Below are 20802 nucleotides of genomic sequence, written 5' to 3'. Positions count from 1 at the left end.
GGGCGAAATGATGAATTTTAACGTTTGTGGTGTGTGTGCTTTTTTAATTTTTTTTTGTTTTACAGAAGATTTTTTTTGGAGGGTTTGTTGTTATTTTATGGGGTATTTTAAGAGAAAAAAGGAATTTCCTGTTAGTGAAAAGGATAGGTTAGTCGTTGTTTGGATAAAAAAATAAAAAATAAAAATAAAAATTAATGGTAAAAAAAAAAAAAAAAAAGAAAAAGAAATTAAAATAAAAAACAGTATTATTAATTTTTACAACAATAACAACAACAAACCAAATAAAATAGAAAGAAAAAAGTAAAATAAAAAAAAAGTATCATCATTAATTCATCATATCATAGTGCTATTGTTGTTCATTATTATTTTCATTTATTTTTATTGTTTATTTCAACATGTCCCACACACAATAACCAATTTAATAATAATAATAAAAATAATAATAATAATTATAATTTCATTTATATCTTTTTTATTTTTTTATTTATTTATTTCATGCTCACACATATAATAAAAATAAAAAAACAAAAAAGATAGTATTGTGGTATTACATAAATTGGGAAAATGTATCGAATGTACATATATGGTATTTAAATTATGGCATCTTATTAGTGCTATAAATCATTGTGTGGTGTGTTTTTTTTGTTTTTTGTCCCGTTGTGTGTTAACTTATTTAGTTTAATTACTTAATTATTATTTTATTTTTTTATATTTTTTATTTTTTTATTTAATTAAAGTATTTGATAGTAGATTCAAATTTAATCTAATTTCTTATCTAACACAAATTCATTTTTTTCATAAAATCGAACATTCATCGTAGACCATCAAAATTTAATTTAATTTTAATTTAATTCTTTTTTTGGTAATTTCTCTATATTTCTCACACAACAAACACATTTCAATCCATTTTTAATTGTTTTTTTTTCATTTTTTTTCATTTTTTTTAAAATATATAGAGACAATAATATTCAAACATATATATAAAATAATTAAAAAAATAAAAAAAAAAAACTCACGCCCACACACAAACACAGACATTACACCATACACACTTAAACACTAACACACATACACACACATTCCAATACTAATTTAATTAATATATCCATTTATATAAGATAAATTAAATGATTTCAAAAAAAAAAAACTAACCCAGATGGGTTAAACATATTTTTTTATTTATTATTTTTTTTATTTTTTTTTTTTCTAATTATTTTTTATTATAATTTTTTTTTTAATAGTATTTCATTTTTATTACCCTCTCACTCAGTCCCGCTTTTATTTGTATATAAATATTTAACAATTATAAAATACTATAAAACATTGTATGGCATTAAGTAAATATAAAAATATATCATTTACACTCACCACACACACACACACACATACACACACTATCTCTCTCTCATATATAATTATATACCCATTTCATTTCCCTCATACACAATATACTCTATGGTGTTTTATCTCTAAACAAAAATAGCAACACCAACAACAATAATAACAATTTAAATAGGTTACTATATAATATTATTTTTTATATATAATAGAAATTTAAAAGATAATAAAGTGTAATTTTTTTTATTAATTTATTTAGCGCACTTATAATAGTCTGTTGGTTAAAAATAGCAGAGTTAACAGCAAAACAACAACAAAAAACAACAACATATAAAAATAACAACCCAATATCCAAATAAACAAAACAAATAAACAAGCCTTTCTTTTATTAATTATATTTTTCCCTTTTATATAATAATTAAATATTGCTAAAAACTATTAAAATAATAAAAATAAAAATAAAAAATAATCAATCAACCCTAAATATTTTTTTCAAAAATATTATTTTAAAAATAGTATATATTAAAATTTTTTATTAAGATTGTTTTTTTTTTTTTTATATATTTCCAAAAAAAATAAAAAAAAATAGAATTATTGACAAACCAAATAATAAATCATAATATATAGTCATACCAAATCTCATTTTGTTTCAAAGTGTATGTTTGATTTTATTAATTTATCTTTTAGCAATCAATCAATCAAATCAATCAAATCAAAACCAAAACCAAAATAATCATTATATAAAATATTTTATTGGGATAAACTATTGATTATTAAATAGTATATTATATATCATTTAAAATCCACTTATTTTTTTGTTTATTTATTTGGTTTTTTTTTTTTTGTAAAATAAAAAGAAAATATTAAAATATATTTATAGATTTATATTTTTTTATTATAAAAATATTAAGGGATTAAAAAATATAATATATTTAAATTTCTTTTTTTCCTTTCAAATAAAACAATTATAAAATGTTTTGATATAGATTGTTTTATAAAATGTATACAAAATAAAGTCATATTATAAACTTTTTTTTTTTTTTTTAAAAAAAAAAATAATATGTTTAAAGATATGTTATCTATACACCCATAAAAAAAAGAAATTGAATATTTCTTTTGCTTTTGCTTTTTTTTTTTCAACAACACACAAACATAAAACAAACATATTTACAAAATATACATATTTAAAAAAATAAAAGATAAAAAAAATATAAAAATAGAGTTATTCAAACACACACATACACACACCATTATACACTATATTTTTCTTTAATATTAATCAACAACAACACTTCTCAAAAAAAAAAAAAAATAAAATAAAAAATAAACACACAGAGAAAACATAAAACACACACACATACCAAACAAAACACTAAAAACACCACTATATAGTGTAGTTTATATCAATGTTTCAAAAATTTAAACCCACTCTCGCTTAAAATTCAAAAAAACATATGATATAATACAAAAAAAAAAAATAATAAATAAGACACAGATATAAATACTTTATCCCATTTTTTTATTTTAAAAAAATATTTTTTCTTTTTTTAACGGAATCTTTCCTTATTTGTACTTTCTCTTACTCTTTTTTTTTTCTCCCCAATGCAATAAATAATAAAAAAATAACATCTTTTTGATTTTTGTTATACTAATATCAAATTTTTTTTTTTATTTTAGATATTAACGATTAATATTAATAATTATAATAATCAATAAATAAAAATAAACAGCCAAAAAATAATAAAATAAAATATATACAAATATTATTATTATTATTATTATTTTTATTTTTAAATTATAATCAATATTTAATATTTTATTTTCTATTTATATATATAAATTTTATAAAATTATTTTATCTATATCAAAATAAAATAATAAAATAAAATTTTATTATCATCATCACTATCATCACCATCACTATCATCATCATCATCACCATAAATTATTATCATTATTATTATTATTAATAAATAATTTTTAGTTTAATATAAATAATATCAAATAGCATAATAGAATATTTTTTATAATAATAATAATAGAATATTTTTTTTATAATAACAAATATATTTTAAATCTCCTTTATTTTGCATACATATATATAAAATGAAAAAGATTGACACTGTAGATAAAGAATTAATAGACGAGGTTAGCAATTGCCACCAAACTTCAAAAGAAAAAAAGAAAAAATTAATGTCATCACTTTTTAAAGCAAAATCAGCAAGTTCTTCAAATATGAATAGCTATATAGTCCAACATAATAGTCAAAGAGAACAGCTTGCACAAAATAATTCATCACAACAAAATATAAATCAAATACAACAAAATAATTGTTTAAATAATAATATTAATAATTGTAATAATAATAGTAATAATAATAGTAGCATAGTGAACACAATGAATAATAATAGTAATAACAATCATTCAGTAACAGTTAAAGTTGGTAATACAACAGGGTTTTTAAAAAAGTCACTAAATATGGCAACACCATTGTCATCAAGTACAGTAATTAACAGCTTGGTAGATAATAACTCAACTTCTACAAGTAACTCTAGCACTCCAAGATCAACAAGTGATAATGACGATGACGATGGCTCAACAACACAAATGACTGCAACAGACGAAGCTTCATGTACTCCATTATCATCATCACCAGACTCTGAACCAGAAGAATTATCCAGACGTGCACGTAGAGCAAGTAAACAATTAAAGTCCCATGCAAGTGTTTTAGAGCATGAAAAAAATAAACAAAAAATACATAATCAATATGATATAATAAAAGAAAACTGTAATGAAAGAACATCAATTGGTTCAACTATTTCAGATTTATCAACAATAAGCAGTGGTGTTTGTTCAGCAAGTATGGATAATAATCGTAATAGTACAAGTTGTGTTCAGAAAATAAATAATAATGAAATTAATAATAATAGTAATAATGATTGCAATAATAATCAAAACAATAATATAATTGATGAAAATAATATCAACAGTAATAATTTATCAAACAATAGTAACTCCAATAGTGCCAACCCATTAAATTCATCAACATCAAGTACAAATTCTTATAAATCAAATATAATAGCATCAAAACCAAGCTCTGAAAAATCATGGGAATTGCCTTCCAACCTGACAATTGAAAAATGTAAAGAATTAGCATCAAAAGATAATGAATTTGTTTTATCAAATCTTAGTTCCATTCAAAAACAATTGCAACAACAACCATCATCACCTAATGCATCATCAGTTTCATCATCCTCATCACCAACTGCTTCGTCAGCATCAGCCTCATCATTATCAAATTTAACTCAGCAAGATGATATTGAAATTGAAAAATATGAAAAAAAAATGAAAGCTAGTAATGACACATTGGTTATAATAGAAATTTTAAAACAGTTTAACCTTGGTTTCGATATGATCGATAATGATTGTGGTAGCGTCGAGTCATTATTTGTTGCAGATGTCATAGAAAGAAAAACCTTTTTATTGGCAAAGAAAATGTTATTTTTAAAAATGGAAATGAACAAACCAAACATAAGCGAAAAAAGAACTTTTATTATATATACAATTATTTCAACCGTTGCCCAATTCCTCTCAACTGGAAACCCTCCATCCGAAATTACTTCAATTCCATTCGAAATGACTATATCTTTAGGCCAATCATCAAGTCTTTTACCACATATTAACAATCAAATTTATAAAAGAGGGCCATTAATAAAAAAAAAAACAAGATCATTAGGAAGCAAATTTTCAAATAAATGGGTAGTTTTATCTCATTCAGAGCTTTTAGTATATTCAAATGAAAAGGTATTATTTAAATTATATTTTTTTTTAAATTATATTTTATAATTATATTAATTTTTTTTTTTATAAATTATAGGAAGAACAAATATTAATAAAAAAACCTTTAAATGAAATAAGTTCAATAGTATTAACACCATTGGTTAAAGAGGGCTATAGCAATGCATTTACAATATATTTTTCGAATCAAGATAATAATGAAATTACAGAAGAGTGGAATTTAAGTACAGGAAGTTTAACATCATTGGGTTCAAATAACCAATTGTCAACTAGTAACAGTAGTAATGGAAGTAATAATTCGAATACTAATAATAATAATGCCAATGGTAATGGTAATAATAGTAATAACACTACAAATAACAATGTAAATAATATAAAAAAATCAAATAATAAACAAATTGTATTTTGCTCCGAAAGTCAAGAGGATATGATAAACTGGGTAATGGCGATTGATGGTGTTTCAAATTCAAACTTTAAATCAACAATGGATTTGTTACAAAAAGAACAATTTTTAAATTTAAATAAGAAAAATCATAAGGGTGGTTCATTTAGATTTGGCGAAGAAGAATGGATCTACTGTGATGGTAAACTAACAAATAATTGCTGGAGTGAACCTTTGGAATATCTATGGGATGGTTGCACTTTGGTTGCTTCATCAGAATCAAAGACTCATATGGGTAAAGGAAGATGGAATGGCGTCTGGTTAACATGGTATAGTGAAGAAAAAATAAAAGAGCCTTACCTTAAATACTTATATCAACCTTCATTAAAGCAATTTACTTTCGATAGCTTCCCCATTAGAAACCAATTCTCTTGGACATTATCAAGACACTTTTTAGTTTCTTCATCAGGCCAAGCCGGTGGAGAATGGATTATTGAAGGCGATGTTCCACCGGCTCTTGTAATGTTGGTCCAAATGATGAAGTATTATAGAGCAGGAAAATAAATAAAAAGAAAAAATAATTATATATATACATTTGTATTTTTGCGCATAAAATAATAAAAAAAAAAAAAAATTAATCATTTATTGTATAGTTATAGTATAAAAAAAAAGAGTTAAAATAAATATTAAAAGTTAACAATAATTATAATTGTTAGTTTTAATTGTTTATTTGTTTTTTTTTTAATTTTGTAAATTAATTTTTATTTGTTTTGGACACATTTTTTGGAAAATCTGCAAAAAAAAAAAAAAATTTTTTTCATTTTATTTTTTTTATTTTTTCATTCTATTTCATTTTTTTTTAATTTCATTTTTTTATAATATTACTACAAAATAAAAAAAATGTTTATAAATAGATTTAAAATAAATAATAACCATCAAAATAAAATATATTATAATTTAAAATATTTCAGTACCTCGCAAACTATAATAAAACCACCACCATATAACATTTTATTCTTTGGTACCGATAATGTCTCATTACCAATTTTAAAAGCATTAAATGAAAACAAAACCACAAGAGGTGATATTGTCAAAGAATTACAGGTAGTTTGTCCAAAATCAAAAAAGAGAGAAGAGGTCGAATCGTATTCAATACAAAATAATATTAAAATTACACACCCAGACGAGGAAAAAGGAATGAAAGGATTTCAAGTGCCAACAACAGAATCAAACCAACAACCATTCGATTTAGCTGTAGTAGTATCATTTGGTCACTTTATACCAAAATCAGTATTATCGCAATTTAAATATGGTGGATTAAATATGCATCCATCACTATTACCTAGACATAGAGGTGCCGCTCCAATCTATCATACTATTCTCAAAGACGACAAAGAAGCTGGTATTTCAATTATCGAACTACATCCAGAAAGATTCGACTGTGGTAAAATTTTAAGTCAAGTTAAACTAAACAATTATGATAATTCAATACTATATAATCAATTATTAAATCAACTATCAAATTTAGGTACTGAAACATTAATGGAAACTCTTCAAGATTTCCCAAATAAATCTATGAACTCTTTTGATCAACCAGAGCAAGGTAAAACACTAGCTTCAAAAGTAAATAAAGATATATCGAAAGTTAACTGGGAAAATTCGACTCAAAAAGAAATTTGGATTCATTATAGAGCTTTCAGCGACAACATTAGTTTACATGGTATGATTTATAATAAAAAGTATAAAACAAATAAAAGAATCAAGTTTAGAAAAATGTTACCCCCACTTGGAATTTATGAAGCCCACGATTTAGAAAATAAAACTATTTACCAATCATTAGAAACAGACTTGGAAAGCTATTATAATCGTTGTGGTGGTAACTCTCAAATACCTTTTGGAACCTACTTTTTAGAAACTGATAAATCAAAACCATACAGCAATATTTTATGGACCAAATGTAAAGATGGTTGGGTTGGCTTTACTGAACTTTATGAAGAGGGCAAAAAGAATGATGTTAAAGCTCACGAATTTATATTTGGTAAAAATACAGTTTCAATTAATAATAATAAAGAAACAATACCCCAAAACCAAGTGGTTATTTAAAATTTAATAATATTATAATATTTAATAAATATAGTTGTTCAAAACTTAACTTACAAATAAAACTGCTTTTTTTTTTTTCAAGTAAATAGCTATTTGTTTTTTAAAGGTCACTAATTTAAAGCTATAAATAAATATTATTTTAAATCTCCCTTAAATCTTTAATGCAAAAAAAAAAAAAAATTGGGGTTAATAAAAACAAAACAAAAAAAGATAAATTGTAAGTTGGTAAATTTTAATTTTTTTCATTTTTTTTTTAATTTATTGAATAAATTACATTTCATTTAATAATTTGTATAAATAATTGTTTATTTTAATTATTTTCATTTTTTTTATTAAATTATTAAAGTTAGAGATCAAATATAAAATGGCCACAGTAAGTGATGTATGCAAAAAAATTGAACAAGATGTTGTATGTATAAAATAAACAATTATAACAGAAATAAATTTAAACAATATATCTAACAAAAATATTATATTAAAAGGAATCCATGTTAAAAAAATATGACAGAGATGGAGACAAAAGCTTAACTCTTGATGAAATTACTGATTACTTATGTCAAAATAAAGTAAAGAACCCAGAAAGAACCGCTTATATGATCTTTAAACGTTTAGATACCAATAATGGTAAGTTAACAAAATAATATATTTATTTATAATTTTATAAATTAAAAGTTATTAATTAAAATTTTATTTATTTTTGAAATTATAGATAGCACTGTTTCAATTACTGAAATCAAGGCAAATGCTCAAAAATTAAATCAAAAGAATTAGAAGATGCTATTAAACGTGAAGTAGCTGATATTTTAAAATTTTATGACCAAAATGAGGATAAAAGAATCACATTTGATGAAATGGTTGAAAGTTTGATTAAATCTGGAGGTTTTGAAAGAGAAGGTAAATATTCAAATTTATATTTCTTTTAATTGATTTTAATAAAACTACCTAATATTTTATTTATTAGCTGCTAAAAACACTGCCACTTTTTATTTTGATGAAATTGATACTGATAAAGATAAGGTTTTAACCATTGCTGAACTTAAAAAAGTAAGAAATAAATTTTTATATTTTATATACTTTAAAAATTTTAATATTAATTTTTTTAATTATTTACAACTTTTAGTATTGCGGTTCCTTAGCAAATCCACAACAATAATTGTTTGTGAAGAAATCACTTTTAAGGTGATATTATTAAATATTAATAAATAAATAAAAAAATAATTATATAAAGGTATAATAAAATATTGTATTTAAATTGTTTTTAGTGTATTAAAAAAGTGATGGAGGTCATCTTTCGGTTGGAATGAGGATCATGAAAACCTATTATTTTGGGGGTCTGCTATAAGACACTGATAAGTAATTGGGACAAGGTTTCAATTGATTTAAATAAAACTAATAATTTAAAAGGAAAGTTTGATAAAAATAAAATATTTTAAAAGCTGTATATTTGATTTTTCCATAAACCTTTATGAAAATATCTTTTTTTTCTTCTTTAATTTTATTTATATATTGTGAAGAGCTGCATTATTGCCATAGTATTTTTTAATGATTTTAAAAAAAAAAAATTAAAAAAAAAATATAAAATTAAAATTAAAAAAATTATAAAAAATTAAAATTCAATTTAATTAAAAAAAAAAAAAAAAAAAAAAAAAAAAAGTAGAAAGACTAAAAATTTGGATAATATTTTATTATATTTTAGTATAAATGTAATTTTATAAATATATAAATCTTTTATTATCTACAACAAATTATTTTAATTTAATTTTATTTTAAATTATTTTATTTTAATTTAATTTTATTTTATTTTTTTTATTTTATTTTTTTTCAATTTTATCATTTATACCCCCCCACCTCGCCTGTGTTTAACTAAATTAATTATATTTTTTATACATTATTTTTAAACAATATTAAAATATTAAACAGTACAATATCAAAAACCTTTAGTTCCATTTCAATTTTAATTTTTTAAAATACCATAAAAAGTGTAATACATAATATAATAACAGCCTATAAATATTAATAATTAAATACAAAAAAAAAAAATAAAAAAAGCTTAGAGGAACATTTTTTTTTTTTTTTTAATATATTTTGTGTTAAAAAAACTAGAAGTGAAATTTATTAATTTAATTAAATTTCAAAATAACAATATGAATAATAATTTTTTAGAAAACAATAATGAAAACAGCGATAATAATAATATTAATGATAGTAATATAGACATCTTATTTTTTAAAGTATGGAGAAATATTTATATATTAAATTTAATTATATCAAATATATCTTTAAAATACACCAAAATAAAGAAATATTCAGAAATTCATTCAGTAGATTGGATGCTAAAACATTCAAACTTTGGGTTAATAGAAGATAAAGTAAAAACAAATCAATATTTAACATTTCCAAAATCATTCAAACTCATTAGCTTTTTCAAAATAATAAAGAAAAATGAAGATTTTTACAGAAAATTATTACAATATTACAAACAACATATAATTCATTTAAATGATGTTTGTGAAGAAGCATGTATATCGGGAAATATTACTGCACTGAATATATTTTTAAAAGATACAGACTTCAAACCTCAAAAATCACTAATAGATATAGCAATTAAAGAAGGAAATTTAGAATTATTAAACCATCTTTTTAGTTTAGAAGAGCCATCACTCAAAGAATTTTCAGAAAAAGAATTATTGAATAATATATTTTTAGAAAGTAATAATAAAAACTACAATGAAATTGCAAATTATTTAATACATACTGTTAAAATAAACCTTTCAAACTGCAATCCGTATCAAATCGATATTTCAATTTATTTAAAGTGCGATATTCAACTTTTCGAATTTCTCTATTCAAAAGACCTTATAATAGTAGATCAAAACAGTCTTAGTTTTCAATGTATGGATAACCTTTTCGAATACAATGGAAAAACTTTAAAGAAATATATCGAGTTCCTGGTTTTTGTTTTAAATAGAAATGTAAAAACAAATGGTACCGCTTTACTACTAGAAAAAATGAAAGCTTTAAATCTAAGTGAAGAAGAATTAGAAATACCATTGTCGCAATTCGAACCTCAGAATTTAGAAATTAAAAAACTAATTGAAATTTACCTATTCGATTTACAAGACGTGTGTTCATTTAGATTTCAAAACCATGGTATTAATGAAATAGAGTATGCAATTAAATATAATGATATTTTATATTTAAGAAATTTAAATCAAAAAATAAAACAGAAAGGAATAGAAATTTCAATAGAATATGGAAACTCAGAAGCTCTGCTAGAAATCACATCATCTCAAAAAATAGTATTCAACTCTACAATCAATAAACCAAATGCCCCAACTCTATTCAAATATTGCCAGTGTAGAGAAAAGCAAAGGATATTTTTACAAACATTTCTATACCATGTAAATTGTGTATCTGAAAAAGATTATATTTTCAAGTTAGCTTTAAAACACGACGACCTAGAAATTATTCAATTTATTCATCATCTAATGGTTATTTATGGTGTATTTGTAAACAAATCAAAGAAAACAATTTCCTCAGATATGCTTCAGTATGTTCAATCAGTTAAAGTTTTAACGTATCTATGTCAAAATAAAAAAGATTTTAACTTCAACTACATATCACTTTTAAAAAGAGAAAGATTCGATCTAATAGAATGCTTCGAACAATTCTCAATTGTTTCAAGAAATGATACCTCTCTATTAAATGAACCCGACTTATCTCTTAATATTATCAAATTTTTAGATGAAAAGGGATATAGCTGTACCTACAAAGCATTTTTCAATGCCAGAAAGTCTATTGATAAATACAAATACTTAGTTGAAAATAGAACAGAAAAATATTCATACAGTGATTTCGAATACAACCAAAACAGCTGGATACTGCTCAACTATATTTATGACAAAAGACAGGAAGATATAAAATCGCATAGGTTTGAAATAGATACCAATTATTTCGAAGAGAATGTTGTATTTTTATACTATTCAAATAACCATGACAAAATGTTTAGTTTACTCTCAAAAAATATGGATCTTTCATCAATTCTATTAAAAGAAATGGCAAAAAAGTGTGATATAGAAACAATAGATAAATATATGTCAATATTTTTTCCAAATGAATCGTCTACTATTGGAAAACATCACCTTATTCATCTATTAGAATCCGCTACAAAATGTGGTTATCTTTGTATATTCAAACTGCTATATGAAAAATACCCATTTGTTTTCAAAGGCGTTAAAGGTGGCAATGCAAATAAACTCAACTGTTTACATGACTCAAGACTAGTAGAACTAACATTAATTACAATGGAAAATAATTATTTAGATTTATTTTTTTATTTAATCGATGTTATTAAACTTATCCCAAATGATATCCAAATGCTAATTCAATTAAGATTAAGACCATCACTTTCAATTAAACATCACCTAAATAAAAGATTTCCCTTTATTTAAATATCTAATTAATAAAAACAATAATTTCATTATTTTTTAAAAAAAACTATTAAATTTATTTTTATAAAACTATTTAATAAAACAAAACTGGATTTATGTAATAATAGTAATAATAATATAATACTAATAATATAAATTTTTATTTTTCTAAATACATAAATCAAAAACTATTTGGTTTTTTATTGATCCCCTTATTTTATATGGGGAATTTTATTCTATTTATTAATATTTAAAGTCTTTTTAAAAAGTGTGTTACCCCATATCAGAAAATCTTTTTTAAAAGTTTTTTTTTCAAAAAAAAAACTATAAATAATTTTGAAAAATTCAATTTATATATAAAAACAAATAAAATACAAATTTTAATAAATATTAAAAAAAAAATGATCTTTAGTAAGTATAAACAATTAAAAAAAACAAACTATAAAAATATTATTAACACAAATATTTTTTATAATTTTATTTTATTTATAGATTCAATTATTTCTCTCTCAAGCGCTGGATCTTCAATGAAATCAAGCTTGGTTACAGGTTCAATCTCTGATACTTATGGTGATAATGGTGTTTCTTCATGGGGTAAAAAAGAACCAAGCCACTGGGGAAAATCAAAACAACATCACTCAGATCCACACAAAAAACACTGGAGTCATTAAAAACTACCCTTTAATTATAAAAAATAAAATTGTTAATCTCTTAATAAATAATTATAAAAATAATATCCTATAATATTTTTTTTAAAAGAACATTTTTTAATTTTTTTTTTTTACAAATTTAATTTATAAATTAGTTTATTAAAATATTAACCTGTGAAAAAAAATCAATAAGCATTACGAAAAAATACTAATTATATAATTTGATTTAAAAAGCCAATGATGATGATATCTTGAAACTATGATCAAATGCAATTCTCTTTCTAATTTCGTTCCAAGCAAATAGACAAAATACCATTGGTAAAGGATAAGCCCAAAACTTTCCTGGGAATACTTCTGATTCGATAATTGTATGGATAAATGGGGTGTAGATAACAAAACAACAAATACCAGCTTCGATGATAAGACCAATATTGACATACATATTCATCATACCATGTCTCCATAATGGTACTACACGAGTTTTATTTGTTATGAGATTAAAGAACTGGCACATAACCAAAGTCATAAAGTATGCAGTTTGAGCTTTACGAAGTGCAGTAATTTGTTGGTGAGCATTTTTACCATTTAATGGTAAAGCAGTTTCGATAAAATAATCTTGGGTTGTACCTGGGAGAATGTGTGGTGGGAAACCTTCTGCAGCCATAACAAGGAAGAAATTGAGGAATGAAACGATGGCTTCAATTGGACCTGCTTGAAGATAACTGTATGAGAGAAGATTGGTGGTTACAAGATGATCTTTACCAAGTACACGTGGTTTACGAGTCATAATATCTTTTTCACCTTTTTCATAAGCAAGAGAAATAGCTGGTGCCATTTCAGTACCTAAATCTATGCAAAGAATAAGGAATGAGGTAATTGCCAATGGAATACCTGAAACAATATTTAAAAGGAATGGAGCAATTTCTGGGATAGCATGTGAAAGAGTATAAGCAATAGATTTCTTTAAATTATCGAAAATAATTCTACCCTCTTCGATACCTGCAACAATTGAAGCGAAATTATCATCCAAAAGAATAATATCAGCAGTTTCTTTAGCGACATCACTACCTACAACACCCATAGCAACACCAATATCTGCTTTTTTAAGAGCTGGGGAGTCATTAACACCATCACCAGTTACGGCAACTACCTCCTTTCTTCTTTGAGCATTTTCTACAATTTGAGATTTTTGTTGTGGTGAAGTACGAGCAAAAACAATTTCACCTTTACTTAAAACTCTATCCCAATCGGCCTCTGTAAACTCTCTTAATTGAGCACCATGGAGTACAATAGCACCTGCTTCGCTATCATCAACTTCGGAAACTGGAACACCTCTTTCTTGAGCTATATCTTCAACAGTTGGTGATGAAATAATACCAACTTTTTTTGCAATAGCCTTGGCTGTAATTGGATGATCACCGGTAACCATAATAACCTTAATACCTGCAGTTTTACATTGATGAACTGCAAATGGTACATTTTCTCTTGGTGGATCTAAAAGTGAACAAAGACCTACAAATGTAAGACCAGTCATTGGGAAATTTAAAATTTGAGCATCGTAAAGATCGTTTGGAACTGTATTTTCATCAGTTAAAAGAAGCTGTGCGAAACCAAGACATCTTTCACCCATACTACCTAGTGCCTCGTATGCAGTAATAAAATCGGCATTGATTTTTTCATCGATTGGAATCTCTTTACCATTTTGCATAATCTTTGAACATTTTTCAAAAATAATTTCTGGAGCACCTTTCATATAAAGAATTCTTGATGATGAATTATCATTTTCTAATTTGTGGATAGATAATTGCCATTTGTTTGTTGAATTGAAAGGGATTTCGAATACTTTGGAATTTTTTGCACGAGTAATTTCTATATCTTCAATTTTATGACAAAGACGAACAAGGGCACTTTCGGAAGCATCACCAAGGATTAAACGATTCTCTATTGGTCTTTCCATATTACCTTCTAATAATCTATCGAAATCTGCACGGTTACAACATGCACCAACTCTAATAAGATTTGAACATGTTGGAGTTCCTAAGTCAAAGAGAGTTCTATCTATGGTACCACCATTTTCAATTGCTCTAAAGATTGTATTATCATACCACATGTGGCTAACAGTCATACGATTTTGAGTAAGAGTACCAGTTTTATCTGAAGCAATTAAAGTAATTGAACCAAGAGTTTCAATAGATTCTAACTTTTTACTATAAACATTTCTTTTAGAGAGACGACGGGCTGTTACAGTCAAACAAGCAGTAATTGTTGATGGGAGACCTTCTGGAACATTAGCTACAATTAAACCAAGTACGTTAATTAAATTTGGAATGGGTTTAATACCGACACAGAAGCCAATAATAAAAAAGAGAAGACCCATAGTAATACCAAGAACAGTAATAAAATGAACAAATCTTTTGGTTTCTATTTGAAGAGTAGTTTCTGTTTGTTCTGTATTTGATGCCATATCTGCAATTTTACCAATTAAAGTATTTGTACCAGTTCTAATTACAACACCTCTAGCTGAACCATCCATAACAAGAGTACCATAGAAAGCGAGATTGTGTGATTCGAGTGGATTATCATCTGTACATGTAACTGTACATGATTGTGCTTCACTTTCACCAGTTAATGAAGAGTTATCTACCTTCATACCATTGCAAGTAATGATACGAATATCACCTGGAACTTTGTCACCAGCGGAAACAACCACAATATCACCAATAACAATATCTTCTACTTTAATTTTAGTCTCTGATCCGTCACGAATAACACGACATGATTGTGGTAAAAGATTCTTGAATGATTTCATAATATTACCAGTTTGACGCTCTTGAGAAAAGGTTAAAAGACATGTAAATATAACAATTGCATAAAGAACACAAGCCAAATATAAATTAACCCTAATACTTCTATCCAAACCATAAGCCAAAAAGCACAAAGCACCTGCAACCTCTAATAGGATCATAAAGAAATTTGTAAAACACTTTGCTAATTGAACATACCATGGAATTTCTTTTGGTGGCTTTAAAACATTTTTACCGTATCTACTTAATAACTCTGATGCCAATGATGAAGTTAATCCCTGAATATAAAAATTTATATTAATATAAATATATTGATTTTTAAATAACTATAAAAAGCTAACTTACACCTGATTGTGATGGGTCACTAAAATTAATATCAGTGGTAAACTTATCTGATAACTGCTCTAAAGTCAATTCATGCTCATTAACATCATATTCAGCGGCCTTTTGTTTAGCCTTTGATTTATCCTTATCATTGAGACCAGATTCGCCATCTGGTGTTGTTTTGTGAATTGATTTTAACTCTATACCCTCTTTATTGTTAGAACTAATTTCTTTTTTGGTTGGTGGAATAACTACATCTGCACCTTGAATAATAGCATTACCACTATCGCCACTATTTGACTGGGTAACATTTCCATTAACTGTATTTGATGGGCTTGAGGATTGTTGTTTGAAAATATCTTTTATTGACAATGTTTCTACAAAAGATTTAACTTGGTTCTTTTGAACTGTAGTAGTGGATGATTGAATTGTGGAGAGATAAGTAGATGGTGAATCTGGTCTATTGGCACGCTTTTCACCAATTTGGAACTTAAGCTCATGGAAAATTTGGGGAATTTCTTTTGAGGTACCAAAAAGATCAATTGATAGTTTAGGGTATGCCCCTTGTCTAACGTCTTTTTGGTCGAAAGCTTGAAAAGTATATGCATTATGATTTGCTGTCTTTGGGAGTACATTATCTAAATTTTGAAATGATAATCTTCTTTTGGCTTTTTCATCTTTGGTTTCGTCCAATGATTTATTTAATTCGTTAATAGCCTGAGTATTATAATTATTATTATTATTTTCATCAATACTATTTATTTCAATATCACTAGTAATATTATTATTATTATTATTGTTGTTATTGTTATCGCTATCGTTATTATTACTATTATTACTATTACTATTATTATTTATTTCTTCCATTTTTGATACTATAATTGTTTATTTTTTATTTTTTTTCTTGTTTTCTATTTATAAGTCTGCAAATATAAACAATTTTTAATTTGATTAATAAAAGTACATGGATATATTATTGTTATAAAAAAAAAAAAAAAATTTATGGTACTATGACTTTATGATATTATTTATAAAAATATAATATTTATATTTTAATAAAAAAAAATATATAAATTCATTAGATAACAAATATATATATTTATTATAAATGTTTAGAAAAAAAATTTTGAAAAATAAATTTCATGTGATTTTTTTAATTAATTTTTAATTTTTTTAATTTTTTTTACAACACACAAGTGGGGTAATTATATGAAACAATAACTATTTTTAAAACTATATTATGCATAAATTATATTTATTTGATAAATAAATAATTTATCTTTAAGTTAAACCATTACAAAAATAATATTGATTATTTTATTATTTTTATTTATGATTTGATCAAACCATATGAAAAAGTGGGTGATTACAAAAAAAAAAAAAAAAGGATGGATAATAGTAAAAATATACATACGTTTTTTTTTTTATTTGATTTTTTTTTATTTGTATTTAAAGAATAATTTATTAAACTTGCAAAGCTTTATAAATCTAAAAAAAAAAATTCTATATTTTTTTTTTTATTCTCTATTAGTGACTTAAAATGACGATTTTTCTCTGTCTTTTGTTCACTTCATTGTACACTATCTCTCTAATTTGTTTGTTAGGGGAATAGTGTAAGGGAGTGATATATAAATATTATAAAATATATATAAAATAATTATAAAAAGAGATATAAAAACCAAAAAATATATATAGATATATAATATTTATAAATAAATAATTATTTCTGTGAGGGTATCTTTATTATTATTTTAAATGATAAAAACCGGTTTTTTTTTTTCTTTTATTTTGGTTCATGAAAACAAAAAAAAAAGTTATCAAAAAAATTTTTAAAATAAAATTTTATTTGGAGACACCGAAACCTCATACAAATAATCAGTCTAAAAAAAAACTTGTATTTTTTGACTTTTTTTAAAAAATAAAAATAAAAAAAATTAATTATTCACAAAAAGGTGCAATGATAACCAACTAAGCATCAGTTTATTATAATAATATTTTTTTTGCCAGATGAAAATATCTGTGAAACCTCAATTTGAATCTTTTTTTTTTTAAATAAATTAATAAATATATAAATATTTTTTTTTTATTATTTTAATTTTATTTTCTTTAGAAATTTTGTAAAAAAGTCAAATTTTACAATATTTTTATCAAAAATTTTTTACTTATTAAAACCCTGGTTCCTGTCAAAAAAAAAAAAAAAAAAATTCAAATAAATATTCAAATATAAATTTATTTGTTTTTGAAATATATTAATTGTTTTTTTTATTTATTTTTCCATTTTAAAAAATAAAATGAAAGAAATCGAGAATAAATTTTATGAAAAACAAAAAATTTTAATTTTTTTTTATTTTTTTAATTTTTTTTTTTAATTTTTTTTAATTTTTTAATTTTTTTATTTTACCAACTTTTCATTTTTTTCATTTTCCATTTTTTATTTAAATTTATGTATTAAAATAATATATGTATGGGTAAAATAAAATGAAAATCCCAGGAAATCGTTTATATAGCAATAACTCATTAAAATCTCACAAAATATGGGAGTCTATGGAAGATGAAAATACAAATGAAGAAGAGATATTAAGAAAACCAAAAACTACAGGTCCAGAAAGTGAGAGTGATAACTATAGAGGATTGTTAGCAGTGGCTCGTTTAACAGGTGTAGCTGATAGTTCAACAAGATCTTTATGTAAAAAATGTGGTGGTAATGGTCATTTAACATATCAATGCATTGCAGGTGTAAATTTTACAGTATCAACAACTAATAGTAATAATATATCTACTAGTAACTATGATGATATAGATATCTCAAGTACATCATCAGAAGATTCATCATTATCAGAAAGTAGCGACGACCATAAAAAGAAAAAAAGAAAAAAGAAAAGCAAATCATCCAAAAGAAAACTAAAGAGAAGAGACAGAGACAGAGATAGAGATAGAGACAGCTCAACTTCAAGATCAAGATCAAGATCACGTGATAGACATAAAAGAAGAAAGGAAAAAAGTAAAGATAAAAAAGATAAATATAGAGATAGATCAACAAGTAGAGATAGAGATTCAAAAAAGAGAGATAGATCAACAAGCAGAGAGCGTCATAGTAGAAGAAAAAATAGAGATAGATCAAGATCAAGATCAAAAAGTAAAGAAAGAACATCAACAAACAATAAAAGAGAGCGATCAATCAGTAGAGAGCGTCATAGTAAAAGGGATGGGTCAAGATCAAGAAACAGAGATAGAGAATCAGTTAATAAAAGAGATAGATCAAGGTCAAGATCAAGGTCAAAAAGTAAGGAAAGAACATCAACAAACAATAAAAGAGAAAGGTCAAACAGCAGAGAGATATATAAAAGAAAAGATAGATCAAGATCAAGGAGCAAAGACCGAAAATCATATAGATCGAAAAGAGATGGAAGTACAAGCAGAGAAAGAAAAAAATAATTTTTTAATAAATAAAAAAGTTATAAGTATTTAAAATAAAATAAAATATAATTTATATTTTTTTTATTTGTATTTAATAGATTATAGCAGTAACAATAATGTTTAGTTCAAATTTAAAAACAACTTTTATATTGTTTCTATTTAATTTATTTTATAATTATTGTTTATTATTTTTTTAATTGTTATTTTATTTATATTCAAAATATTCGTGTAGTGATGGGGCAATTGAGATACCGTCTTCTTTGCTTTTACTGGGTGAAATAGCAACTGATAAACCTGTAGAAGTTGAGCCATTGGAAGTTGAGGAAGATGTGGTTGTGGTTGTAGTAGTGGTAGTAGTAGTTGTTTTGTCATTATTACCAATTAATACCAAATTTTTTACGTGTGGTTTTAGCATTATTAAAACGTCAATATCAGAGCCTTCAATATGTAAATAAACCTCTAAATGTCTTGAAATATGACCTTTACCTTGAGAAGTTGAGCAAAAAAGACATTTATTTGGATTTAAACCTGCATCTATAATACCGTATGATTTTAATAAATCCAAAACCTGCTCTTCTTCTTGATCCTCTTCAATCTGAGTAATTAAATATAAATCTGATTCTTTTGCTAATTTAATTAATACATCTCTTTCAGACTCTATAAATTTATATTGTGATACTCTTCTGTCGGTTATATGTTCATAAAATACATTCTTTTTAAATATGGTCTAAAAGTAAAAAAATAGTTTATTAGTATTAATACGATAATTGAATTGGTTTAATAATAATTCTTACCCCAATGGTCGAAAGGCAAACTCTTCTTTTTTTTATTTGACTTAATGATATTTTTTTAGTTTGTTTTTTTTTATTTTTTGATGAGTTATTTTCTTCGTCATTACTACTGCTACTACTATAACCATTTAAAAAATTATTAAATATACTATTACGGTTTTCTCGTGATGGTGAAGATGGGGAAGGTGAGGAAGGTGAGGAGGAAGGGGGAGAGTCAATAAATAGTGAGGGTGGTGTTGGGGTTGTAGTTTTCGGTGACGATGAGCCAGATTTTGTAAATATATCCCTTATAAACTGTGGGATAAATGATATAAATTTTCGTCTAAAGTAAAATAATACTGCTGATAATATTATTATAAATATTGTTAATTTTTTCCCCCTTGGTAATATACTTAAAAATAACTTTTGAATTTTTTGATTTTTATTATTATTATTATTGTTGTCGTTGTTCATACTATATTTAATTCGTTTGTAAATCGCTTCTAATTTTATTAATAGTTATAATTTTTGTTGTTATTTTTGCAGCTATTGTTGTTGCTATTGTTATTGTTTTATATTGTAACTATATTTTATTACCATTTAAATACATATGGGCTAAAATATATAATAGTTTGTGTGAATTTAATACAGATTGTGTTAGTGGATGGTGTAAAAAACAAACCTAAATTGTTAAATTGTTTTTATAATTAGTTTTTTTTCTATCATAATATATTTATATATATTTACTATTGTTTTTGTATGTATATGAAAAACTGTGTTAATTAT

At 24.0% G+C, this 20802-nt stretch overlaps 7 protein-coding genes across 7 annotated transcripts; 5 read left to right on the top strand and 2 right to left on the bottom strand.

Annotated features, from left to right (window-relative positions):
• Nucleotides 1-3852: 3852 nt before the first annotated feature.
• DICPUDRAFT_93137 (uncharacterized protein) lies at nucleotides 3853-6261 on the top strand. Its single transcript, XM_003293922.1, has 2 exons — nucleotides 3853-5140; nucleotides 5214-6261. Exons 1-2 carry the CDS (start codon nucleotides 3946-3948, stop codon nucleotides 6080-6082), a joined length of 2064 nt encoding a protein of 687 aa, XP_003293970.1. The 5' UTR covers nucleotides 3853-3945; the 3' UTR covers nucleotides 6083-6261.
• Nucleotides 6262-6418: 157 nt separating this feature from the next.
• DICPUDRAFT_84478 (uncharacterized protein) lies at nucleotides 6419-7621 on the top strand (the record flags this gene model as incomplete). The annotated part of the gene is made up of 1 exon (XM_003293921.1): nucleotides 6419-7621. One exon carries the CDS (start codon nucleotides 6419-6421, stop codon nucleotides 7619-7621), a length of 1203 nt encoding a protein of 400 aa, XP_003293969.1.
• Nucleotides 7622-7985: 364 nt separating this feature from the next.
• On the top strand, nucleotides 7986-8774 carry DICPUDRAFT_90467 (uncharacterized protein; the record flags this gene model as incomplete). Its single annotated transcript, XM_003293920.1, has 5 exons — nucleotides 7986-8030; nucleotides 8104-8245; nucleotides 8360-8515; nucleotides 8583-8665; nucleotides 8742-8774. 5 exons carry the CDS (start codon nucleotides 7986-7988, stop codon nucleotides 8772-8774), a joined length of 459 nt encoding a protein of 152 aa, XP_003293968.1.
• Nucleotides 8775-9581: 807 nt separating this feature from the next.
• DICPUDRAFT_51234 (uncharacterized protein) lies at nucleotides 9582-12078 on the top strand. Its single transcript, XM_003293919.1, has one exon. The coding sequence runs from the start codon at nucleotides 9766-9768 to the stop codon at nucleotides 12070-12072; it is 2307 nt and encodes a 768-aa protein (XP_003293967.1). The 5' UTR covers nucleotides 9582-9765; the 3' UTR covers nucleotides 12073-12078.
• An 849-nt stretch (nucleotides 12079-12927) lies between these two features.
• Nucleotides 12928-15949, bottom strand: DICPUDRAFT_42780 (uncharacterized protein; the record flags this gene model as incomplete). The annotated part of the gene is made up of 2 exons (XM_003293917.1): nucleotides 12928-15783; nucleotides 15851-15949. Coding segments are annotated over 2 exons (2955 nt in total), but the record flags the coding sequence as incomplete, so codon positions are not given.
• Nucleotides 15950-18307: 2358 nt separating this feature from the next.
• On the top strand, nucleotides 18308-19264 carry DICPUDRAFT_90464 (uncharacterized protein; the record flags this gene model as incomplete). The annotated part of the gene is made up of 1 exon (XM_003293918.1): nucleotides 18308-19264. One exon carries the CDS (start codon nucleotides 18308-18310, stop codon nucleotides 19262-19264), a length of 957 nt encoding a protein of 318 aa, XP_003293966.1.
• Nucleotides 19265-19451: 187 nt separating this feature from the next.
• Nucleotides 19452-19973, bottom strand: DICPUDRAFT_158893 (uncharacterized protein; the record flags this gene model as incomplete). The annotated part of the gene is made up of 1 exon (XM_003293916.1): nucleotides 19452-19973. A coding segment is annotated over one exon (522 nt), but the record flags the coding sequence as incomplete, so codon positions are not given.
• Between the last annotated feature and the right edge of the window lie 829 nt (nucleotides 19974-20802).

Source organism: Dictyostelium purpureum, assembly GCF_000190715.1.
Source record: "Dictyostelium purpureum unplaced genomic scaffold DICPUscaffold_486, whole genome shotgun sequence".
Classification (NCBI taxonomy): domain Eukaryota; phylum Evosea; class Eumycetozoa; order Dictyosteliales; family Dictyosteliaceae; genus Dictyostelium; species Dictyostelium purpureum.
The sequence above is the reverse complement of the archived record's forward strand: the minus strand, read 5'-3'. Positions and strand labels throughout refer to the sequence as shown.

Bases quoted from the DNA above. Each gene is read 5' to 3' on its own strand.
- DICPUDRAFT_93137 (XM_003293922.1), top strand. From the start codon at position 3,946: ATGACTGCAACAGACGAAGCTTCATGTACTCCATTATCATCATCACCA. The intron at 5,141-5,213 runs AGGTATTATTTA...TTTATAAATTAT, and splicing joins TTTAGTATATTCAAATGAAA to AGGAAGAACAAATATTAATA.
- DICPUDRAFT_51234 (XM_003293919.1), top strand. From the start codon at position 9,766: ATGAATAATAATTTTTTAGAAAACAATAATGAAAACAGCGATAATAAT.